A 26,947-nucleotide genomic window follows, 5' to 3' on the forward strand; every position below is an offset into this window, starting at 1 on the left:
GGAAAGTGCTGTGGTCCACCCCCACGTGCAGGCCAGCCAGACTGAAAAAAATGTTTGGACAGAAGTTGTCGCGAGTGTGTGCGTGCGTGTGCGAGTGTGTGAGGACTAGCCTCGGTCTTCATTAACGTCATTCGAACAAGTGGAAAACTTACACTCCAGGAGCATCCAAACCACAAAATATGAATCCTGCTCCAGACAGTCTTCTCTGAAGTAAAAACTCTTTTTCTTCTAACTCTTTTAAGGTTTAGTCAACTAGCTAATATCACTTAAAGGTAAGTAAACATTGTTGTCAAAAAATGATCCTAATAATATTAAATTACTATATCCTAAAAATAAATCAGGCTGTGATTTCTGCAAATTAGGCAGTTACCTAACACATAGATTAGGTACAAGTGAATAACGAAAGGGATGCCTTTATTACCCACTTTCTGATGCCGGACAAAGGCACTGCTGCAAAGAAAGTCTATAAATGACTGTTACATTTCTAAAACATAGTGGTATCCTGTAAACTCCATGCTTCACCCACCTAAAAACAAATAAAGCACATTCCTGGAGATGGTACAGGGTAGGAGTATGTCTTAGTATAATAATGTTAATAGTGGTTAAAAATATACTACTTGATGTGCCAGAAATCAAAGCGACATTAAAATGTGGTTTGCTCTGTCTATGTGTGCAATCTACCTGCAGTCCAAGCATCATATAAAGGGAGATGAGGACAACTGACAAAAGCAAAAAGAAGCCTAGACTAAAGTTACATAGACTTCAAATTTTTGAAGATGTAAACTTTCTTTTGTGACGTTTTCGGGGACAATAGAACAAATGAGTACTGTAGATGTACTGGTAGGCATCCTGCTGTCATAAGTAATGACAGAAATTACCCCTGGGTGGCCAACATCAAGAGACCACTGTACACGTTAGATTTTAGGCTATGCACATATTTTGAATGACAATTGTCTAACCTGCATGTGTAGCTATAGACCTTCTGTTCAATCTGGAGGTTACACTGAAGAGGACTACTACCCACTAACTACTAGCCTTGTGGACTGTACTATTCCAGGAATGATGAAATATTTAAAATGTGTTTATTAAGCAACATAAAGCATACCCTTCTAGTGGATTAACCACAAGGCAGTGGGGTTTATCCAAACCCTGAATGACTGCATTCTTGAATGATCCATCCAAACGAGCCACATTGATTTGCTTCTTATTGGCATCATAGCTTGTCCAGTAGAGGTTCCGAGACACCCAGTCAACAGCCAATCCTTGGGCATTGGGTAGATCTGGAAATGTCAGTTAAATAAAAATTGTTGTTGTTCATTTTTGAGCATGTACATAGACACTTAAATATTTACCTTATAGCAATGCACAAGTACTCAGATTCACATTTAAGCAAAGCCTGAAGTCCTTACCAGCGGACACCACAGTCTCCACGCCTGTGCCATTGATAAATGCCCTCTTGATGGTCTGAGTACGGACATCTGACCAGTAAATACGCTGTTCTATAGCATCATAATCCACCACAGTGACATTGTCAATATCCGGGACAGTAAAAGAGATGATGTAGTTGTAATATGGATTGTCAATGTCCACCCCTCGGATTTCCATCTGACGAGCGTACAACAGGAACTTCCTGGACTCTGCAACAGGTTACAAAAATATTGTGAACATGGTCTAGGAAGGACCATTTAGTTTCAGAGCCTAATTCTTCTAAACAAATCAAACAGAAGCTGCATTCCCATGCTGACAATTTGTTGTTTTTAAATACATTATCTAAAACTCTTTAAAAATATACAAAATAATCAAATCTACATGTCTAGAACACCTCTTATGGCCAAAGTAGTTGTGCTTTAGTCAGGTTGCAATCAAATTATTTTAAACTAAATAAACCAACACAATAGTTTGCCTAGTCCTCACTGTTTGTTTCACTAGCACACTAAGAAATAAATTTACCCGTTCCCTGGCATTCAGGTACAGGGAATGCATTTTGCTCTGCAGTGGTCTCTCCTCATTGGTCCAACATCATCAATGATGAGTAAATGCTGGAACATTCTAGCACTCACAGAGGAGTTGAAATGATATACTGCTACAGAAAACCCCTACTTTAAAACAACCCAGTCACTTTCTAGCTGTAAAAAAATAAAACAAAAAAGCAAGTTGCAAGGAAAAGTATATTCACCAAATACTTGCCACTCCAGCAACCTAACTTTATGCTTTGTCTCACAATAAAAGTGAAGGGTCATTACTTTAAATTAAAAAAAAAAACATTAGTGATGGAACCACACATTTTTTTAAAACCCAGGGCTTGCTGATTTATTAAAAGAAAAACTGCAATGAGATTATAGAAACATTTTCCTCTTTCTTTTTTAATAATAGGAATGCTGACAATTTAACTTTTTGTTCTTAAACTACTCATATAGACAAAAAATTCAAAAAATTGATTTAGTTGTGAATAGAAAGAAGTTTTTAAAACCCGTCAGTTTCCTTTTTGCTGTTTGAGTTCATTAGAAAGGCATCCGGAGAAGCAATGGTAAGTCAGAAAAATATATGTCCAAAGTAAGAGAAATATTCTCTAAGACAGCTGTCACCAGAGTAGGTGTCCCTTAATGGAAGCTTCTCTCTTACCTCCTACTCCAATATGAACTGATAAATGTTCTTTTTTTATTCAGTATAATTTTTGCTGGTGGTCACCAGAACAAATAGAGCAAGAGGAAATCTCCAGGATCATAGGCAGCAATAAAAACCCTGCAGGTGATGTAACTCTTCCAAAACTAAAAAAAAACTTCATAAACTTACCAAGGCAAGTCTTTTTGTCTGGAGAGAGTTTCATAAGATGTGGACATGCACAGGCAAATGTTTGATTGTAGTTAATAAGGCACAAATGGGTGCAGGGCCCTCTACCATCATTTTCCGCACATGGATTGGGAGCTTAGAGTAAAACAAGAAAATATCAAATATTCCAAAATAACAAATGCTAAACAGCAAGAAAATAAAATTGGCAAAAAAACATCCATATGATTGTGCCAATACAATATGCTTTATATATTGTTTACCTAGTGGCTGCCGGGATGGATGATAAACCTGGAGATCAAAGGGCTGAGTGTTTGTACGCTGTACAACTGTCACGTTGTGGCCGGTCCACTTGTTTGCCTTTGCCAAGGTGTTGGTCCTCCAGTCTGTCCAGTACACTTCTCCGCCGTACAGAGTGACTGCAAAAGGATGTGACAGATACTCATGGCCTTTCAGTACTTCAATGTGCCCAGTGCCATCATATTTTGCTGAGTAAATTGCATCTGATCTGAGGAGAAAAAAAAGAGCTATAACCATATATCACACACAGAACACAAAAACTGTTCTAAATGAAACATTCATGCTCAGTTCAACATTTCCCTCTATAGAAAAAGTTTTGTAGCACAAATTAAAGAAATTTTAAAATAAATTACAATATTCATCCATCCTTTAAAAGTTGGGGAAAAAATATTTAAATCATTTATAAATAATTTGGCATAACAACATAAATCATTAAATATTATTATAGATTAGGTCACTATTTGAGAGTTGTACATTAATTTCATAATACTATATACAGGTTAAGGCATGATATAAAACATATACTACATGAAAAGAAGTGAACCTGTAACCAGGCAATGGACATACAGGAATAATTTTTTTCTTAAAAAGCAAACATGACTGATGCTGGAATAAATTTATTTATTTTTCATCCCATTATTACCATGTAAAAAGTGTTTGAAGAGAGGTTTCTGCTAATATTGTATACTTGACTTCTTGGTTTACATAAGACAAAATGAGCAAAATACCAGCAAATACTAGTAAAGATGTTGTACCTTGCATCAATCCAAAGAATGCGTTCTTCTAGATAGTCCACAGTGAGGCCATTTGGCCAGCCTCCTGACCCAGTCTCTTTATGTATGGTTCTCCGACCCTCTCCACTCATGGATGCAGCTTCAATGCGTGGCATGCTGGAATCCCAGTCAGTCCAGAAGAGGATTCTGTGAACAGAAAATTACAATTTTGGCACATAGGGAACATAGATGTTTGGATGCACACCTGTTTTAACCAATCACTTGCTTGTTTAAATGACCAACCTAACCATACTAGACAGATCAGCAGGAAATGGTATTTGCAAATTAGCCAATACACCAGAGCAGTTCACTATTTTTCACATTTAAAGAAAAATACATATGTACTTTGCTCCTGCAGGTTGAGCATTAGAACTCCAGTTATTATTTTGCCTGATCAGAATTCTATTAGTTGTTGTTTTAAAAAAAAAATAATTAAACATTTCTTCTAAATTCCTCTGGATTAGTCTTAAATCTGATGAACAGAGGCACACTGATAAAACCATCAATGGGCTACAAAGATGCAGTATGGGGTTTTCAAATCTACATGCAGGTATTCACGGAAGGAAAAAGGTTCACAACTGTAATGCTGCCTTTAAAATGCTACAGTCTCTCTGCAACTGACCCTTCCCTGAACAAGGGTTAACATTCTTCTTGTATGTGAGTGGATAGATGGATCATGCATGATGTTTTGTTTGCATTCATTCCAAAGCTAATTCAGCATACAATATACCTTTTATTAAAACATAAAAAAGGTTTTACACTTAAAAAATTAAAAAATTCAATACATTCAAAAAATTCATATGAATATCTTTCATCACCACAGGGTAACATAAATGGTCCATTACTATTAGTAGTTATACTTTTGTTTTTCCCAATGGTATTTTCTTTACTTCTTGCTGCGGCTAGACAGTACCTGATAATGGTGGCCTGTCAGCCCACCATGCAGCAAGATAATTATCAGTCTTGTAGAGGGTTTAGTGTATTCATTTGAGCTTCAATATTGAAAACATTTTAATAATATGGTAGGAATAACAATGTGAAGCAATTTGTGCCAGCCTTGGGTATAATGCAATAGCTTTTAAGTGTTGTGCACATGATGAATAATAGCAAGAAATTTTCATAGACTCCAACAATGTCAGCTCATTGTGCCAGCACATTACTCATTGTGACTGACAAATCCTTGTATGAGACACCTGTATTCTGCCTACAATATATTGTTGGTTGCAAATGCATTGGCCTTTTCTACCATTCAAGAAGGTACAAATCATCAAGTGTCTTCTAGGGCTAGCATGAGAGGAGACTCAATAAAACATCAAGTAAACTCGTTCAAAGTGACTAAACATGCAAATAAAAGGTAGTCAGCTCCAGACATAATGATTTGGGGGTCCCAAAGAGGCAGAACTAAAATCTCAAAATCAAAAATCTAAAAGTCAAATTTTTTCAGGTTTGTGCAGTGGTCACCAAAAGAACCCATACTTTTGCATCCAGCCTTCTGCGGTTTTAATTCCAATAGGCACAATTAACAAAGATTTTTTAAACAGAAGCAGATCATTATTATAGCAATGTAACCTTTTTCTTAAATCTCATTGGATTTAGCTGAAACTAACAGTATTTTCTTTTTGAAAATAAAGATCCTTATCCTGGTGTGTTAGGTTTGTGAATTGTGCCTATTGTTTGTACTAGGACTTACTAAAACCTTGCAATCCATTCGCATTTGTAAAGGTGCGTACACACTTCCAATTTTTATCGTTCAAAACGAACGACGAACGATCGATTGGGCAAAAAATCGTTCGTAAAAAAGTAACCAACGACGCCGACGAACGAGGAAAGTCGTTGGAAACGAACGACCGGACCGGCGGATCGGATTGGACGACGATCGTTGAACATCGTTCGTGTGTACGGTCGTTCGTTGATCGTCCATGATCTGAGCATGCGTAATGAACGAACGTTCGTTCACTTTCCTATCGTGCACATAGTTCCTCTAACTCAAGTTCCTCGCTCAAACGATCGTATCTATTGTGTGTACAATATCTACGAACGAACGTGTCGTTATCTCTATGTGCAGGATCGGTGCTATACGATCGTTCGTAGATATCGTGCAGGATCGTTCGTCGTTCGTTTTCCAACGATAATAATTGGAAGTGTGTACGTAGCTTAACACTTACAAGAACCTCCCACTGGACTGATCAAACAACAGTATCATTTCCCTTCCTTAAAGCTTATCTTTGGACGGGGTCATTGGTAATATGTTAGATAGGCCAGCATTATGCAGCCTTCTAATGACTAAACCAAAACTGCAAAATGCTGTTTCAATCTCCATGAAGATAGAAGAGAGAAAAAACACTTCATACCCTTCTAAATTTGTTGTGCATTGCAAAGTTAAAACTACATTTTGCCAAGTAAATGTAAAAACAAAATGATAACTTTGGCATTATTTAGTCTTAAAATCTGCATATACATTAAACATACAGATAAGATAGGTTATTAATTTAAAGACAGGGCAAACCTGTTATAGGTTAATTATTATTCAGTTTTTATGTATATTTTATTTCGCTATTGTTCCATGCGATGGTTATCGTTATTACCTCCCTTTCCCTAATATCCTATCACCAAAACTGTAATCTCAGCAGCCTGGTATGATTATAAAAGGAGTATATATCTTGATCCTTTAACCAAGAGATCAAGAGCACACAGTCACACAAAACCTGTAAATCTAAAGTACACTAAAACGTGTTACAACATAGGGTTAGTGTGTAAGGAGTCACTGAATGATGCAATTAAAACCATTTCTTTAGGCATTTTATTTTTCTACCCTCTAAAAATGTTTGTTGGTTTGAGCATGCAAGTGGCTGGTAAAACACGTTTTCTATTACTAGAATTATAAATACCTCCATTAAACACTATTTGCATCATTGTATTGACTAAAGTCTTTCAAACAACAAACGTTATTACATTTATGTTAAAATTAACATGACAACCCAAGTAAATGTGCATGTGTGACAGTAGAAATCCACCTTCTTGTTGTAAAAAGAAAGAAAAAATACAAACCCATTACGGGGATCCAGAGCAATGGCGCGAGGATGTTCAATGTCTCCAGCCAAAAGAGTTGTTCTCATAGTACCGTTTAATTTGGCCACTTCAATCTGGTCTAGATTACTCTCTACCCAGTAAATATTCCCAGCAATCCAATCCACAGCCAGACCCTCAGGAGTTGCAAGGCCATACTGGATAATGACTTCAAAACTGGTAAGCGCTACAAAAGCAAAACATTGGCAGATGGTACATAATGATGCATAGAAAACCACTGTAATACAACATATTAACTGAAAGGTGAATTCCACTAAACAATACATCAATGCAATTTTTTTATTGAATCAGCCTATAGTCCTTCTCAAAGTAATGTAGGGTGTTTCCATACATTTTGTTTACAGGGCTATTAAATATAGGAAGGAACTAATACAAATGTATTTATAATATGTTGTTTAAAGATGGAAATACAAGAAATAATGCACATAAATTAATTAATTAAAATTAAATAATTAATTTTTTTATACTGAATAGTCTGTGGAAACCTCTCACAACCTTTTTATCTACGAAGAACTCTTGAAATAATTTTCAAGTCTCAAGAAACTCCTAATAAAACCAATTTTTTGTATTTGTTTATGGTATGTCTAAATCTTATACTTGATCTTTTTCATGTCTTGCACTTTTTAGCATGGCAAAGCAGTGTGGGCGTGAGCCAAGAATAAAACCTCTGTTCTGTTCAGTTGTGTATGTCCTGCCATCAATCAGAAAGACAGCATGTTGAGGGTCACAGACACAATTTCAGGTGATGGGCACAGGGCTGCACATTATAAGCCGTTTCATTGCATCTTACATTTTACATGAGACCAAAGGAGCGTCATTGAAATCATAAATCTGTTTATTGTTTATTCTATTTATGTGTGAAAATACAGAAGAAAATCTATATGTGGTTAGTAAATATATTTTGTAATGCTACACAAGGGTTGTGCTTTATTGCTCCTTTTCACAATACAACTTTAGCGATCAGTTGACTGTCAATGAAAACAATGCGCTCCTCCTACGGCTGATATTGCAACAGCTTAAGGAGACCCTGTCACCAACTTAAAACATTGCGGTTAAAAGCACAAGTACGTACATTGCATGCTTTCTTGCAGTATCAGTATATTTTTTAGCAATATGTCATTAAACTTCAAATGTTGACTAGTCAGCTCTCTAGCACAACAATTTCATCCTCAAACTTCTTTTCAGGAGTGTCCAATTACTCTCTGCTGGCCAAAGTTTCTTGCCCCTCACTATATATTTTTTATATTTAGAAATATTGTAGAAAATAATATAGAGAGTAACTTGTGTGACACCACTATATCTACAGGGGTTGCTGGTATCCAGGATGGTGGTGCTTAGCAGCAGTCCCAGTGTTTTTGGAGGTCTACACAAGGAAGGCATTTAAAGGTAAAAACATGGAAAACACACACATAATTGTGTGATAATATTGTTATGGTGACAGGCTCTCATTAGGCATTAATGTTGAATAAAGATTAATTAAGTACAGAGGAACAACAAAGAAATGACAGTAGAATAAAGTACTGAAAGCTACGCTATTAATGTTGATTTACACTGGCAGTGAGGTTGCGGTGTGTTTATCACTTCCTCAAGCCGGGAAAGTGCTGCCTCTTGGGGAGACGCTATATGTAGCATCTGCCTGCGGCAGTATCATAGGGAATGTATGGGGACCGTAATAAGTGGTGCAAATACTTCTTACTGCCACCAGCTCTCATGTGCAGATGGTGATTCGACTTGAACCAATGCTGCCGTGCAAGTGCTTGAGCGCCAACACAAGGGAGCCATGAGAAAGCACACAGTGAGGAAGCAGGTGGGAATCTACCGTTGGTTTATATAGTGATAGAAAATAAAAAAAATGCTCAATGAAAATAATTTCTCTGTTTTTATATTTTTTTGCTTTGTTTCATAAATGCACACATGCAGAGAATTACCGGAAAATGGAAGAACGAAAAAAGGTTTATTGCAAGACCTTCCGTTCTCATTGGGATAACACCTCTGGCTACGTTTCTCCAAAGGTGTTTTTTTTTGTAAAATTATTTTATTTTACTATTATTTTACTATTATTTTAAGTTACTATTTTATAGAGGCAGCCTCACAACAAATTTTTGGTGGTTGAAAAGTTAAACTTCTCTCTAAACTCCAATGTTTATCTCAATTTTATGTCACCTTTCCTGCAACCTCATTCTTCAGCCCTCACAAAGCAATAACATGGAGGTCAGCCACGGTCTATCTACCTAGCCACATACCTTTCCAAAGTGCTTTGTAGTATAATAAAACACAACACAAGTGAACACTGCAGTAGACCTACTTGTACAGGGCTAAGGAAGAATTAGCATTTTGTTTTCCCTATACCCTCCTCCTTGTAATTGCCATCAGACTATAATTAGCATTAACAGCAAGCTCTGAATGCTAATTAACTCTGGTATCATGATGAATGTTTTCCGGCTAGGAAGGGTATCATTAAGCAAATCGTGATGTGCAATCCGGACCAGACAACACTCCAGGCAGTGCTGAATTGTGTTAATAGACTCTGATGCTTCATTATTACTGCTAAGTAAGTTTTAAACAGTCCTCCTATGTGTAACCCCCAATTTTACCCAACAGCCTGACTGGTGACTCCCCGCCACTAGAAGACAAGTCTACACAGTGAGAATACACTCCCACTTCACCATTTTCTAGTTGTGTTGATGTAAGGAGACTCATAGTAAAATAGTCTCATTTTTATACTTATATTACATTTTGAAACCATACTGAGCAAACTGTATAAATGTTGAAAATTTTAATCAGCTTATGATTGACAAAAAAAAACGAAAAAAAACCAGTGTTGAACTTTAGCAATCGTTTCAAAGTGACTGAACCACTGAAATTGAGGTGGAAACTAATACGAAACGCCTTTCCACAGGAACCAAATTCATTTGGAAGCAGGGACTTTATTCATTTAAGTATTTTTTTATTCATTAGGTGACTTGAAAGCAGGAAATTATGTATACCACGAGTATTTAAAATGAAACCTGAAGAAATGATTTCAGAGGACATGGCCAGCACTGGGTTTTTAATTTATTTTTAAAAAGTGTATTAGTGTGTTGGAAGGGGCTTTATAAGAATCTTCCTGTAGCTAATGAAAAACATGATTTGCAAAAACCTTTGACAATTGCTCTTTTCTTTAATATTTTGGAGACTTTGTTTTGTGTCATATTTGGGTTGTTTTACTTCTTGCCATTCTGGTGAACCTGGAAAATGCATTCCAGTCACCTAATTGGAAAGTTAGTCTGATAAATTAACTGCACAGTCTCCAACTATAAACCCACTAAAGTGCATGGCGATCAAACATTTCTTAGGGACAACAAAAAGTGTATAACATGTTTCAAGCAGTTTCAAAGAAGAAAAATTGGACTTTTTTTGAATGTAGGCTGAAATAGCACTGAATAACCTAATAGCTTATTCACCAAGCCACAATCTTAGCATAGTGGAGGATAAATTCTGACTGTCGGAAGTTAGTGCTATCCATCACACTTACCTCCAGTTTCAGACAGCTTCCCGCGGTATATCTTGTCCTCAACTACATCTGTCCAGTAGAGGGTGCTCTGGTTCAAGTGGAAATCCAAAGCAATTGTGTTCCTTAGTCCTGGTACCAGAACACTGTAATCACCCTTATTTAAATCTATCCGTCGGATTTCATGGCGGTTTGAAAATATGATGAAAGGTTTAAAGGGATCTAAAATGTAAAGAAGAAAGCATTAAAGAAGGTAAAATTAACATTCCTTTTAACATACATCACTCTACACTAGAAGGCTGCTTTCTCTATAATGACCAGAGTATGGAACAGAAATGTAAGCAGGTAGACCACAGCTGCAATCTTTTTTTTTTCTTTTACCAAACTGATTTCAAGTCTTTTTCAGTGTTTGATTCATTCCAAAACTTGAGCTGAAAATAATGTGCCTGGTATTATAAGGAACTTTGGGAAAAATAATGTAAATACCTGCTTAAAATGTCCGATTCTGCAACCTCTCATCATTTCCCTGCACATGATCAGTACACTGAAAAGCAATATTTCAGCTTTAGGTGGATTCCCATATGTCAAGTACCCCCTGACATCTAACAGGGAATGATCTTTCTATTTTCATTCTTGCATACATATACTGGTCCTGTGCTCTCTGCTTGGTAGATGGTTGGAATTCTTCCCATTGGGAAACTTTCCCTCACTTCCTGTGCCAGTTATACCGGTTAATGTCTGCATACATCATCACCTTCTGTTCTAAAAGATTGGCCACTTTCACAAGAAGGTTAAATATTCCCAGCAGGGGCAGACACAGCAATAAAATAAAAAAGTCTTTGTGAATATCTTTAAATCGTTTTTAATCTTAAAATAAATTTAAGAAAGTGCCACCCCTTGTGTAATCATTCCTAAAATTGTGGGACAATTTAAAATCTTACCTAATTCTAAATTCTGACATCCAAGAGGCATAACTTTATCCCATTTTTAACAGTATAAAACAAATATATAGATAATCATGAAAAAATAGCTGGAACTTAGTAAAAAATCATGTCAGACAATGATGTGCTCACATCCAACAATACTGTGCTGCAACGGTTTGACATAAATGCCCCTGTGTTGAACAAAGTATCAGTACTTCAAGCAAGCGAACGTAAATTAGATTTAATGATTACATATTAAATCCGCACAGCTGAATCAAAACATGATGGGCTCCAGCTGAACTAAGGTAAGGCCAACTGAGGTCTACGAAAAATATTTTGGTTATGTAGAAGTGGAGTAGGGATAAAGTCAAATACACATACACGCATACATTCATGCATCTCTGCAATGCTGTGGAAAAGCAGGAGAGCATTCCAGCAGCTCAATCGTTTCCAAAAGCAATAGTTTCAATACAATGATGGCTCAAGCTAAGCAGATCACATCTTCTCTGGAGTCAAACTCACTTGCAAGGCACATAAATGGGAGGCATGAATAGCAGGTTATTAGGACTGTACCAAATATTTAGATTAAGCAATGGCTTAGAGCTTTAGTAGATAGAAGCCCTGAAGTTATGAAAGGGTTATACAGGCAAGGACTGTGTGAATGCAAAAGGAAAAAAAAAGTGCTATGCATATCTTCTGAAAACCCTGATCTTGGCACCCATTCCCCAGCACAATGGGGCTATTATAAGGGTCTGTTAATATGCTGACTGCGCCTCTCTGAGGACGACAAGAATTGGATGAATGGCTGTGTCACTGTTTCCTTTGGCACACGTCTGGAGCACACTGAACTCATTTGGATAGTACCAGTGCTCCCAGGTCATGGGATAAACAAAGATCCCCCATGTATAGAAACTGTATTAGAGCTTTAAAGTGGGTCATCCTTGTTCTGGAAAATGTAATGGCAAAACATCACTATATCATGATGAGAAATTACAAAAATATGAACTAAAGTTGGGTTTATTTGCCCTCAACTGGTGAAAGTTTCAAAGTAAAACCCACAAAACTGGAATGTTTGGCTGTCTAAAAAGGTCACCGACACATAAAATGAACAGCTGCAGTAGATTGTTTTATACTTTGAGCCAATGTCTATAAAAACAGCTCCTTGGATCTACCATCCTCAGTGTAATAATGTTAAACTTCCCAATCCCATAAATGTGTAAACTGTGCAGATCTAAGCCAAAGAGTTACTTTGCATTTCGAAATGCAAATGAAATACAGAATAAGACCAACAAAATTTTTTTTTTTTTCAGGCAATATTAGATGTTCACCAGAGGTCTGCCCATTATGGCAGAAATAACAAAGATAGAATAAAAAGGCTGATTCCCCTCACAATATATTAATATTGAGACACATGGCTATGGTAGGATCATTAGATTGTGTGATCCTTAAAGACAAAGTTAGTAACCTGACTTCAGACTCTGTAAAGTGCTGCAAAAATGTCAGTGCTATAAAAAGCATAAATAATTAAATCAAAGTACATGTACTCACCCAGACTCTTGCAGGTTTCGTGGTCTGCATCCAGAGCCCAGCCATCATAACAGGAGCACTTCACTATAAACTTTTCCTGTTCACACCTCTGACTGCAACCAAGATGCTTAGGACAATTGTTCTGGATCTGGCACGTCTTGTTGTCAGGACCTGTTTCCATACCAAGTGGACAGGAACATACAATCCCTTCCCCTGGGGCAACTGTGCAGTTATGACTGCATCCACCATTGTTAAGGGAACACTGATCTGTTTAAGAGAATGTCACAGACATTAGACAAAGAAAGTGACACAGAGAAAGCCCAAGTTAGCAGTCAATTCTCAAAAGACAACATCTGCAGAGATGATAGCCAATTTTTTAAACTTTCTTTAAAACATTTCTTAACAAAGAAACCTCAACTAAAAATTACCAAATTTTGCCATACTGAAATAGTCTAAACTAGTAATAAACTAGTAACTTACCACAGTAGTACTACTTAGGTAGTTTGAAAATAAATATTTACCTATCAGACCAAAATGTTTTTCAATTGTGAACCCAGAAGGGCAAGGTAAGTGGACTAACAACTTAAAACCATGCTTCCCCAAGCACTCATTGTCCCGTAAAATACCTCCTCCAAATTTATGGGACATTGATCTCAAGTGGAATAAGATAAACCAAATGAATTGGAACCATCCCTAGAAAGAAGACTCATGTCTTTCTAGAAGGCAATCAACTTCAAAATATAGGTTTAAGAACCCCCTCGATCATTTTCTCCTTTTATATCATTTATGTTTTTTAGGACATTTTGTTAAAAGTAATCTAATTAAAATAAATGTATATTTAGGTATTATAAAGTTGAAATTCTGTGTCCATCCTATATAGAAATTCAAGCATATACACCATTTACCAATCTCAACAGAGACAGGTAGGAATAAGTAACTCTATAAGTAATGTAAGATTATTCTATCATCATATATCAAATCCAAATGCCAGTATTCCTCAATTGAATTTGTGAAGGTCTTTATATCCTACAAAGATCTAAAAAATGCATTTTTCAAAAAATGTGTTATAATCTGACTTTTTATATATTTTATAAGTGAATTTTTATATATTTTATAAGTGAATAGAAACTACAATAGTGAGTATCGGCTTTGACACTGAGCAGAACAAGGCATGGGAAGTCTGTAACGTGGAAAAGATCAGCTGCGGATCACAGACAATACTAGTGATGATGACTTTTGATGCCAAGTGATCCACTTTTATTTAATTGAAGGGTACAGGGTTGAAATTCCACATCCCACTTTGACTACAAAAAACATTAGGAAGAACCATACTTCCATATTGGGACAGAATCATTTACTTATACATTAACCCCCCTAGCGTTCTAATTCTGTCAGTTTTTTGATGCAAAAAGTGATTCTATTTTTTTTGCATAGACATTTTTGTTTATATTGTGGGTATAATCTGCTTTTAAATTTCCCACCCGGCCACGCCCCCCAACAGACCAGTGGCCCGGCTTCACAGCAGGACCATCCGATCGCCGCTGGAGCGTGGGGCAAAGGTAAGGGGGTTCTTAAAACTACCCCGAGTGTGACTCAGAGTTACCGCTTTTTACATGTAAAAGCCACCCCGAGTCACACTCGGGATTACCGCTAGGGGGGTTAAGTTAATAGATCCGCATGTGATTTACTGGCTTATCTAGATATAATAAGGAACAAATAATTTTCAATAAATTCTGCTATTTTAACAACACTCAACACAGTATTGTGTTAGCCAAGTTTGTAACAAACAAAAAATTCATGTGAGAAAAAGTTTTTTTGCCTGAGTCAAATCAATTCTTCACTGGAAAATTGAGATTGAAATTTAGATGCAGACAGAACTTATGAGAGCCTTTTTCTAAAACCAACATTTTATTAGGATTGACATATTTGGGAAAATATCAGATGAATTCCTTACCACACAGTTCTCCTTCATCAGAGTAATCTCCACAGTCGTCATTGCCATCACACAGTTTCTCAGGAGGTAGACATATGGAGGTGTTGTTGGCGCAGGTGTGAGAAGGTGGTTTGCACACTAACATGTCACAATTCTCTTCATCCGAGTTGTCTTCACAGTCATTGTCACCATCGCACACCCAAGCTTTACTAATGCACCTTGCTGCGGAAAAACAAACATATCACTATACATATACAGCAAAATTACAGCCAATGATGTAAATGTTTTTTTTTCTATCAATTAACCTGTCTATTTGGAAAATACAAGTATTAGAAACAGTCTATTCTTGGTCTAGGAACAGACAATGTATGCCAGTGGTTACCAAATTTATCCAGGTAATGGTGAACTTAGTGCTTTGGAAATGGAAAAGTATTTATGCGCAAAAATAAATACCCAACAAATGTTGGGGCCTAACAGCACTGTGCTTTAAAAAACAGAATATGTACAGCATTATGTCAGCCTATAAATTCTGTATAAAGTGCAGACACACTATAATGCAACCAAACTCAAACTTTTTTTTGTGGCCCACCGCACTATAATTCACAGATAGTAACCAGATACTAACTAAAGTTAGAAAACTCCAGAGAATGTTCCCTAAAATGTAGTGGCAAAAGAGGTAGATCCTTTGCCAGAGTGAGCCATATCTAATGTTTCTTAATCTAAGACACATGGCATTAGATATTCCTGTCAATATGCGGCCGATTTAGCCCCCTTCCTGCTGTGATGCACCCCCACTGCTGTCCTTCTGTTAAAAATTGCAGGCTGAAATACTATGATACCACCTCTAAGTTTTATTCAGCTGCTGAAAAACAGTAATAACTTGTCTCTGAGTCCTGTCAATCAGAAGTTACTTCTATTGAGCAGCTGTCAATTTATTATATAATTTTTTTAGCGGGGTTAATAAATTACTAGCCAATTGCTAAATGTAATGTAAATGTAACAAAACTTCCAGATTTACCTATGCAATTCTCCTTACCAGAGTCCTTGCAGCCAAACTTGACATTTGGGTCACAAGCGTGTGTGACACCATCACAATTCTTCTCATCGCTAGTATCCATACAATCTGTGTCACCGTCACAACGCCAGCGGCTAGGAATACACAGTCCATCCAGCCAACATTGGAACTCATCCGTGTGGCAACCACCAGGTGGACGGGTTGCTGTTAATGGTAAAAGAATTAATTAAAAATTACAGAAAATACACAGCTAAAGCAATAAAACTGCAAGTAACAATAAAGTTAAACATATAATAAATTTACATTTGGAGTTCACCAATCTAGAAAATAGAAAACAGAAGAAGGGCAAATTAATTTTTTTCAACTGTTACAAACATTGCCCATTCTTAAAAATCAACTTCTATTGCCTTTGATAGACAGAATGAATTCTAAAAAACATGACCCCCCTCATGGATTGAACATACTCAGCCTGTGACAGAATCTCCTAATATTTACTTATCTCTTCTTTCCCTCTTCATTTGAAGTTATTTTTTTCTAAACAACTCTAATATGAAGGAAAATAGCTTAATCCAATTAGAAAATTTGGAGTTACTAAATCCAGGAGGACTATGAGAATAAACTTTAACTAGTAACTTTAAAAAGTAACAAATATGCCGTTTAGATTTTTACAGCTGCTATCTAGAGATTACTAGGGAGCTGTGATTCAAGAAATAGAGCAATAAAGATACTATAACAACTGGATTGGCATGGCTAACTTTAGACACTACGATATACACAAAAATGCACACAAGGGATTAATTTACAGGCTATACAGACATGCTGCAAGCAGTATTTCTCACCTTGATTGGTGCAGTTGGCATGGGTCTCATCACTGTAGTCTCCACAGTCATTGTCCCCATCACATGTCCAGTGCTCTGGGATGCAGCGGCCACTGTTGCATTTAAACTGGGTGCTAGAACAAGAGTGACTGCAGCCATCCTCATCACTGTTGTCTCCACAGTCATTGTCTGAAGGTGAACATCAATGGTTAGAAAAACTAAGAACATCATGCAATACTAAGGGGAAAAGAATCAAAGCAGGCAAGCTTCTTACAAATGAAAACATTTTGCAAAGCAATAAAAGCACTAATATTTTCAATAGAAAATGCTATCCTATATAATGCTTACAAATAAGCTTGCTGATAAAAAAAAGTATTTAAAATATTTCCAGGGATGATATGAAACTCCTCTTGCTTAACTATTTATATTGTTTTTGGCTACACACGTTAGATGATTCTCGTCAGATTATTGCTTCAGGGCTGGTATGGGGCGAGAATCAGACGTGTGTGCAGCCGTCATTGGTCCTGGATCCATCCTGGCGGATCCACTAATGATGAACGACCACAATCCAAAAGAATGGGAGAGAGCACAGCGGGGTGCCGCACGCTCACACCCCCTTAGAGCAGAACAGTGCTGTACAGCACTCGATAATGGATCTTTCAGTCTTTTTTTGTAGGAAAGGATTGTGAAAGATTCTTTGCAACGACAAACATCTAACGTGTGTACACAGCCTTAAACTGAGAGCGTTGGGGTTCATCGACGAATTCAAAGTTCTTCTGGTACTCTCTACCTCATGATGTCTCCACTATTCACACCTGTTTAGGGCTGGAAAATCCCACTTTGAAATTATTAGGCCAATGCATCATTCTTACTAGTATGAAGCCGTAAATGAGGGACATGGCAAGAGGAGCTCTTTGGCAAACGATAGCAGGGCCTAAAATGGCAGTATGAGATTAACTGCAGTCTGTAAAGTATAGGCAAGCCTTGAAACACCTGAAAATACTAAATACTGTCATTAGTTCACATTTAGGTGGGACTTGAGACATTTTTGCCTACCCTACCTAAATCTAAAATTACTAGCACAAAATAACTGAACAAACAAATTGTTATGGTAGACAAGACAGGACATGCATTAAACATGAAAACTGCAGAGAAATTTAGGGGAAGAAATGAACTTTCTCAAATGTCAAAACACTTTCAAGTAAAAAAACATTAAGATGCTCCATCTACCCTTAAAGGCTGGATTAATAGGAATTTAGTTTTGTAATAAACAGTGGAGAACCCTTCCCACTGCTACTGAATATAATTATGTTCCTTAGCACTGCTTCCTGTAGCGCTATTCACTGGGTACCAATGGCACTGCCAATGTCAGTAGAAAGCAGACACCTGGCTATTCCCAAGCCAAGGACACTCAAAGCTCAAAGTCATTTTGAAATAATTCTTGAAATCCAATCTTTTGATAATATTAGAGATGAGATATTGCCATCTAAGTTTCTGACTTTGCCTAGCTGCCATGGCAATTATAAAGTCTATATGGTGATAAGTCTCAACCTATCCCTGCAATTAATGCAGATTATTGTTTTCAATTTTTTTTTTTCATTTGTCTTACTTTTAAAGCCTTTTAGTCACTAGCATAAAGAAAATGTAAAACCAAAATGCGAATTTTTGCTTTGGTTGAAGATGGCAATTAATAAGATGGGACAAACAACAATTATCATGTGCGATATAGACTTTTGAGCAGGCAGATCAAAAAAGTTTGATATCTGTTAAGTGCATTGCTCTGGGTTCTGCACTTCTTGCTTTATGCCTTAATAAACCTGACCCTAAAGTCACTAGGAAACCTTAGCTGTCTACTAAACAGCCTCAAGGATGAGAGGTACAAGAGGACAGACTTTACAAATAGCATGAGAATGGGTTTCCACTTGATTACTTATCTATGATTAATAGTAAGTTTGTCAAAATGATGATGTGAGTAAAGCTGTTGGTGCATTTAAATGCACAGGGTGATAACAAGAGGCAGAAATTTAGTAACTTCAGCCAGAAGAGTACTCATAGTTCTATTGTGCCAATGTCAGATTTAGGGAAGACTGTTTATAGGGATACACATGTAATTATGTATCCAGAGACCAAATATACACTAATGAGCTTACAAAAAAAACAAGATAAACTGTTGAAAAGCAAAGCAAAAGCCACAAAGATAAAGCAATTTGCAAAATAGGGAGAGTGGCAAGAGAGTGAAAGACAGTTACTATATAGGAGTTATCATAAATAAAAATATATAATATTTAGAGGCAATGCTGACAAGACGAAATCTGTGAACAACTGACAGACTAAGAATTAGGTGTCCGTAAAATCCCGAGCTCCCAATCCCCACCCCACCCCATTTAGAGCAGAAAGAGGCAGATACAGCAAGCTCTACCTTCTACAGAGAAAGTGGACAGAGACTGCATAGATCACTACATGCACCATATCAGATCAGAAAGATATCTTTTTATATCATATTTTGTGAATGAACAAGCCTTATTTACAAGCTATTTATTATCAAGTTACCTTGCCTATTATGTATTAGAAGTCCCATACTACTACCTTATGAATTGAAGTAGTTGTGCCACCCCTTAGATACAGGCAAAATATTAGGTCCAAAAGATAAACAGAGAACAGGGCATTTCAAGAATCAAACAAATATATTATAAGTATAATTATTTGTTTTGATACTTTAAATCCGAAACCCCTGGTTTGGTTGCCAGCAAGCTGAATCACATGCTGGCATATTATGTTTCTCAGAAGTTCCAGTGACAAGAGGTGCCCAGCAGAATTACTTGAGCTATAAATAAAAATTGGGGATGGTTGTATGGATGTGCCATAACTGCCCGGATGATCACTGAAGCAAAGAATAAAATATATAACTGGTAATATAGTCTGGTTGACATACTTGGGACACGTGTAGACCATGTTGCCCAGCATTACAACACACTAAGTGGAAAGGAGTAGCTATTGGGCCTCACAAACAGAAAAGTAAATTAAGGTGAAATAAAAGCCTGTGCACACTTTAAATACCCAATTATGAACAAGGGAATGTTTCATTCACCCCAATTCACATTTTGGCAAATCAAGCATTAGGATGACTTCAGCTCTTTTTTATCCTTAGTAAAATAGGCTCTAAATATAGGCACCTGGAAGCAACATAGATTAGCAGTGTCTGCAGAAGCAATCTTCCACTATTCTAGAGACATTTAGTTGCCTTAAAAAACATTTGTGTGCTGGTAAAGTGCACCATGGAGATATTATTTCCCCCAAATCCTTTAGATTAAAGGCAGACGGCTCATTCGCAAATACAACTGTTTGTGTATGATCAGCACAACACCAGTTTCATTTCTAATGCCATGGCCAAAAAAACAAACAAAAACAAAAATGTAGTTAAGGTAAACACTGCTCAAACAGCTTGGGCTCTAGGTAAATAGAACTAAATTATATATAAGAAATGTTAATATCCATCAGCAGTAAAATGGCATTGAGAATAACTGCAACATTTTTTCCATAAAAGCACAACACAGGGCACAAAAATGGTCCATTTTGGATTTCATGAACCACGGGCCCATCCAGCAATCATGACACAATTAATTTGTCTAAATTACAACTAAAAGCGCACCTCAAAAACCTCTCCATTTGCCTTATCTGAGATCTACACTAGATCTATATCTAAATGGGTGCTGCAGCTGTTTCTATCTCTAGCTGGCTGTATGGTGCATGTTGACCTATGCACTAACCGGCAGACTTTGGACAGTTCATTTCGTCAGAGCCATCCCCACAATCCTTTTCTGCAACAAAGAGAAACCAACCAAAGACAAGACATTCAAGACATTAAAGACACGGAACAGACAAGAACATATATATTTACTAAAACAAAACAAATACACTGTAAAAATCGACACATGGACACAATTCTATTCTATATGAAGGTTATGTAATGACATATATAAAAAAAGGAAGGACAATGAAAATAAAAGGTAACGGTATATGAAAAAAAAAAACAAAAAAACAAATGAAATAAAGTTTACATGTACAAGTTAGATTTTGTCAATTATTTAACACATGAGCACACTTAAGCCATGAACATGGGAACATGTACAGCAAAAAAAAACACTTAGTAGATTAGGTAAATCTGTCCCCAATGCTACCAGCCTCAATTTGCTTTTCTTTAACGATTAGATAATTATCAAATGTATCAAATATCTCTTACAAAAAAAATTGGACAAGAGAATATAGAGTAGGATATTGCCTGTTATCTATGAAAGGTTAAATTTTACAGATAGGTATTGTTAAGCACTGCTTAAGGGTGAAAATATATGGCAAATGTTAAATGTGATTATTTAGAAATTACATTACTCATTGTAAGTTCAAATGCACTGACAGGTCAGTTTGTGGAAAATAATAATTTATGCACCAACAACTTTGGTCTCATAGGAGCCTGGTAATGAGACCTTCCCAGTTTCACTTCTGTGCCCTTGCTGCTCTCTACAGAACATCAAATCAATAAATAGGCCAACAAGAACCTAAAAGTTAAGCCAATAATTGTCATGACAGTTTGGCTGATCTGGAATTGCACAGTAAAAACTTACCATTGAATTGTTTTTTTGGGGGGTTACCCTTTAGGTCCAGTAATCCTCTTGTAAAAAAAATTTCCAGTACAAAAAAAAAAAAAAAAAAAACACTGCCCCTATACACTTCAACGATAAGGGTAATAGTGACAACACTAAACAAGGCAGAGTTAGCAAAGCAGTTGTGTATAGGGTCCCAAAAATTAAAACATCATGACTGATTTCTTACCCATTAACGTCATTTAAAAGTCAACATTTAGCTTTGGGTAGAATTGGCCTGTGCAATAGGCAGTCATGGAAAGTCTGCGTTTATCCTACGTTAGTATATGACATAACAAACTTCACTTTTCATCAATTTTCCTGTAGCAGAACAATAAGTGATTTCTGACTGCCTGCTGTGGGTCATTTTTCACACTGCTTTTGGTCACATTGTATAAAGGCCAAAATAAACAAAATAGATTTAAACATCAGAGTGACATACCAGTCCCAAGCCATTCTAAATGAAGAGAGTCAATGTGAAAAGCTAAAGGACATATAGAACCGCTCCACTTACCATTATCACAGCGCCAGTTTATGTTAATGCACCGGCCACTATTACAGGTGAACTGAGTGAGAGGGAAGCAGGTAGGATAAGCTGTGGAAGGAACAAATACTTCAGTAAACGATATGAAAAAATGAAACAAGCTGAAAACACTGTAGTGAATTCTCCTATCAGAGCTGTTAAAAAAAAAATTAAAACTGGGTACAACTTCATTATGTACCAGATAGTTACTCCACTCAAAACTTCTATTTTTGAAGTTTTAGATAAAGTGGAAAGTTGTGGGATTCTTTTTGTTGTGACCACGTTGCCCTCTGCATCACCATGTAGGTAACTAATTCTCCTGGATAAATAATTAAGTCTAAAGACTACAGACCACATTCCTTATCTTATAAGGAAATGGGTGTTCAGTAGTCCTAACACACTTCTTGTATTAGAGTGAAAATGCTGGTTCTCTATAAAACAGTTCAGCAAGTGAGTGTTGTCACCCTAGGATATAAAGCCTGAAAAATGAAAGACAAAAGTTGTAACATTTTACATTTTTGGCCTGAGTTTAGATGCACTCATAAGTATTAAAACAAGGTTTTGTCCCTGTCTGTGACTGGACAGTGAAAATGCAACGGAGGGCGGGTGAGCACATCATTCTATCACTCTACTTTCTCTTCCTAACATACTTCGCTGGCATATGAGTACTTTAGCACAACTGATAATCTCCTGGTGCTGCTTTCCCTCACAGTTTGAACCCTGCCGTACTGGGACTCCAGAAGAGTAAAGTAAATTTTAGGTTTATACAAAACTTTCTTAAAAATCTACGTTTTTAATGAATTTGTGCTTTTTTTTATTTACCTTGAGTTTAGCTTTTAAATCTCTCTGTGACTTCACCTAAGAGATCTGCACCAGCTTTTGGCACAGCTGGGAGCCTCAATGCAAGAGATGTTTCTATATCTTCATATGAATAAATTACTAAAGGACAGGTGGAGTACCCTCGCATGCAATTTTATTTTCAAGTATGTTTACCAGCCACATTGAATGCATCTTAGTTGCTTGCCATTGCCTGCTCTAGGATATTGCTTTTTATTTTTTTCTTTTATGTGCTGGGCTTAGATAGGATCAATATATATGCTTGAAACATGAAAAAATGAACTGTAACTAATGCAGTATCTATTTTCTATTGTGAATAATGAACTACACTCGCAGGAGATTGCCAGGGTGTCCAACTCGACTGTGAGCCAAACTGATTCTGGTAAGCTTTCAAAGAGGCCCTTTTCAGGGGATACAAAAAAAATACACAAATGTTAAACAAAAAATACATTAGCATTACAAAAGGCTCCCTGGAGCATTTTGTATTTCAAGGAGGCAAGTGAAGCCGCATTCAGCTAGATATAAACCTATCCCAGAAACCAGATCTGCTTACTGTCAAAGAAGTGTGGAGCAAGCAGTCTATTAGGAACTGTGACGTTAATTGTCAACTACGATAGCACCCTTTACCCTGATACATGCAGAGCAGGACTGTAAGTTAAACATTTCATGCACATTGACATCTAATGGGAAAAAAATCTGATTTACATTCTGCCCATCAAGGAAGTCATTTAACTAATTTGTTAGCAATGCGGACATGGCAGAGACTGCCTTAAAGCACATAAAATAATACTACAGTGCTGGTGGCTTACTACAAGTTTCATTGGGATGGGGACAGTGGGAGCAGCCAATCATTACTAAACACCCACCAATAATCAAATATTGTAAACTGTGCATGTGACATGTGTTATAGGTTAGTCCGGGCCTGCATTTGTTAGATTGCAAACAGATATTGATATCTGCTTATCTCAAAATATAATTTAGCATGCTGATGGTTTATTCCTATTGAAAGGGCCCTCCACTTTGATCAGCGGATATATAAGGGTAGACCCTTATATATAAAGAAAAATAGTAATTGATTTATTTATTTATTTTTTGCAAAAAAAGTCTTGATCGACACTGAATAGGAGCTCAGAGCCAGAGAGGGAACACGCTTTAAAATGGATGCCATCATGACTAGGGATGACATACAATCTTATTTGCAGGGCATCAATCATTAGGTAAATTGGGTTGAAATTGTGAATCCACCAAAAGTCTCCAAAAGTCTGCAACATTGAACATGACTAGAGAGAAAGAGAATACCCTACCACATGTTGAGGATTCATCTGAGCGGTCACCACAGTCATCATCCAGGTCACAAGTCCATGAATTAGGAATGCATCGACCACTAGCACAAGAGAACTGATTTGGAGGGCATGTACGGGCTGTGCAAAAAAAAAGAAGAGGTGGTCATTAAAGGGAAAAAGTACATTGCACACAATAGACTATAAGAGCAAATGAAGATGATCCTAAGTAACAAAAGAAGCAAGCACATGGTATTAAAAAGAATAACTTTTCACCTGAGCATGTGGAATTGGACTCATCCTCTCCATTACCGCAGTCATTGTCCCCATCGCAGAGCCACCGGTTAGGGATACATCTGTTGTTTTCACATTTGAATCGATCTGATGGACATGTGTGCTGGTCTACGCAAAAATGAAACACATATCAACTGTGTGTGCACCACTTTCTGTATTACTGCACAAAAGCTGGTACAATCAATGAAAGCCTATGTGTAAACAGTGTCAGTAGGCACAGCTAGAAACCACGTACATCCTGTAATAAACAGAATGTAATGCTTTGATAAACAAAAGCAACTGCATATTAAAACCACAGACATTTATTTTACCAATCTATATAGCTTAAAGTGAGCAAATCTTTGACACCTGCATATATTTTATCTGTCTATAGTGTTAAAAGTGAAAAGGTAGGAAAAAGAAAGGAAAAATCATTTCCTAATTCCCGACACAAGGCGCACACCCCATGCATGTGTGTTCAAATTCCTATACTGAAAATACTGTCATACTTCCAATCGAGACCAACCCCAGCTATCAAAGCAACTCCACAGGGGCCACTGACAGGAATGAGTGCTGCACCAAATTATTCAGTATACCTTTCACAGCTTTGCTAAGAATGACAGAATCCAGCACTTCAGTTGAAAAGTAGGACCATTTTTAAACATTGTGCCATCATAATAAAAACTACAGAAATAATGCATTCTTGGAGGCAGCATGCTATCTTCTGCATTTTCTCAACTACAAGTTAATGTAGTTCTGACTCCTCTGAACTTTTACTACACCTAACGCCCCCTCCCCTCCTCCAGTTCCTTTCCAAAATGTAGGTGTCTTTGGGTAGGCTGAAGAGGTAAGAATTTATAACAATTGTTACTTATTGGAGATTGGTAATGCCCCCACCACCTAAACTAAACCTGCTGCCCCAGGCACTGGCTAAACCAAAGCTATTATAATAACCTAAGCCTCACTGACAAACACATTCACAGAATGTGAGCTAAGAATGAAAGATTCCAGCCCTAAAGCAAGTACCACTAAATCAAGGCAACAATGGAACTGTGATATTCTTCTATAGGAATTCTAATGAAATAAATTGAAATTATTTCACAGTGTGTAAGAAGACAAAAAAAGCATCTTGAGGTAAAAAAGGTTAAAAAAAAGCTGAAAAATCAAATCTACAGAGAGAAAGTTCATATGTTCCCAGACACAGAACTTAAATAACCTATAAACTTCATCAAGCACAGGATTTAATTGCTAAAATGTGTATGAGGTTGACTGCCAGAACTTTGCAGCAACTGCAATAGCAATTAGGCCTTTAAAAATGTCTGCAAACTACCATATAATTATACGCAGGAGTACTAGTGCCCCACAGTAACATACAGATAACTGTTCTTGCAATCAAACTTATATGTTCTAATGCCAATAAGCCAATGCTTTGCAAATTTGCGCAAGTGTCATCAGATTTTACAGTTACCTTTATTTAAGGATGTAGAACATTTACATAGAAGTGAAAAATGCATACACATGTAGGGTCTCTTTTCAAATATGGGAGGGTATAAAGTGAAAACAGTGTCTACTAAGGAGTGCACTCTGCCATGATTCCCTGTAAAAGCTTGCTTTGGTTTTGTTGTGGCACATGTATATTAAATAGATCCTTTTTAATGGGACAAAGCAAATGATTCTTTACTCTACTGGGAAAATCTCACGTGCTATAAATATAATTATTGTGGTTTCATTAAGTATGGATTGCTGGTTCCTACAATTGTTCATTTAAAACAAACCTGTGGCAGAAGTGTCCAAAAAAGTCAGCCAGACCATATTGTGGGAACCTCCCAGTCCCTAAACCAATTGGTAACATCATTTGACAGCTTGTTATGTTTTTGTTCCAAATGTCAAAACCCAAATGATGGAAATTGTGAATTCTACATTATAGAAAATGCATAAAGGAAAGAGCAGCGTCTCTCAACTGGCATTACCAGGGGGATTTAAAAATGCAAGATGTGACCTAACTTGCCAAAAACCACATCAAACTAAAATGTTCTTCCCTGGACAATTAGTCCTAATATATGTAAATAAAATGAATGAAATGTGAATCTATTTTCTGGCAGTGGGCCGAGCATTTATTGTATTGAAAACATATTTTATATGTAACCAATTTTACTGTTGTCTTATTATGCCAGGTCATGTAATTTGATTTGTACATTTCTTACTTTATCTTTAATAAAAACTTTATTTTTCAGAATTCTTTTACAAGGAATAAGACACTTACGACACAGATCTGGAGCTTCATCACTATTATCCAGACAGTCATTGTCTCCATCGCACTTCCAACGTTCCTGGATGCAACGACTATTCTTACAGGCGAACTCCCCTGGCTGGCACTGTGGGGGAGGGATGTATGATGGGTTGGCTGGAAGTAGAACAAAGTACATGAATGTGAAGCCTGCAATGTGATATTCAGAACAGATTCTAATTAAAGTTATCTTTAAAACCTTGGGGAATTTACGTTTATTTTTTCTTTTATAGCAAGTTTCTTGTTTAGAGTATAAATAAACATGCTTAACATACCAGTCAGACCATAAGGCAGTTAATAAACAAAATCATTAACTAAAAAAATGTTACATTCTTTGCTTTAAAAATAGTCTTGTATGTTCTTTTTGATGTTTTCAGACATAGATTTAAAATAAATTAGCTTGATTGAAATATTTTAAAGTTAAAGTTATAAAAACCTTGATTCTGTGTTCAGGTTT

General features: G+C 36.7%; 1 protein-coding gene across 1 annotated transcript in view; it reads right to left on the reverse strand.

Annotated features, from left to right (window-relative positions):
• Positions 1-26,947, reverse strand: part of LRP1 (LDL receptor related protein 1) — a 181,681-nt gene that overhangs the window by 51,888 nt on the left and 102,846 nt on the right. The window contains exons 16-30 of the mRNA XM_072398352.1: positions 26,467-26,607; positions 24,207-24,332; positions 23,955-24,071; positions 21,805-21,885; positions 16,675-16,842; positions 15,857-16,039; positions 14,842-15,042; positions 12,909-13,154; positions 10,462-10,659; positions 6,909-7,113; positions 3,843-4,007; positions 3,051-3,295; positions 2,794-2,925; positions 1,410-1,637; positions 1,106-1,280 (exon numbers count right to left, since the gene is read on the reverse strand). Of these exons, the coding sequence (XP_072254453.1) occupies positions 1,106-1,280; positions 1,410-1,637; positions 2,794-2,925; positions 3,051-3,295; positions 3,843-4,007; positions 6,909-7,113; positions 10,462-10,659; positions 12,909-13,154; positions 14,842-15,042; positions 15,857-16,039; positions 16,675-16,842; positions 21,805-21,885; positions 23,955-24,071; positions 24,207-24,332; positions 26,467-26,607 (2,611 nt within the window). The remainder of the gene's footprint in view (positions 1-1,105; positions 1,281-1,409; positions 1,638-2,793; positions 2,926-3,050; positions 3,296-3,842; positions 4,008-6,908; positions 7,114-10,461; positions 10,660-12,908; positions 13,155-14,841; positions 15,043-15,856; positions 16,040-16,674; positions 16,843-21,804; positions 21,886-23,954; positions 24,072-24,206; positions 24,333-26,466; positions 26,608-26,947) is intronic.

The sequence above is a fragment of the Pyxicephalus adspersus genome, chromosome 1, assembly GCF_032062135.1.
Source record: "Pyxicephalus adspersus chromosome 1, UCB_Pads_2.0, whole genome shotgun sequence".
In the NCBI taxonomy this organism is placed as follows: domain Eukaryota; kingdom Metazoa; phylum Chordata; class Amphibia; order Anura; family Pyxicephalidae; genus Pyxicephalus; species Pyxicephalus adspersus.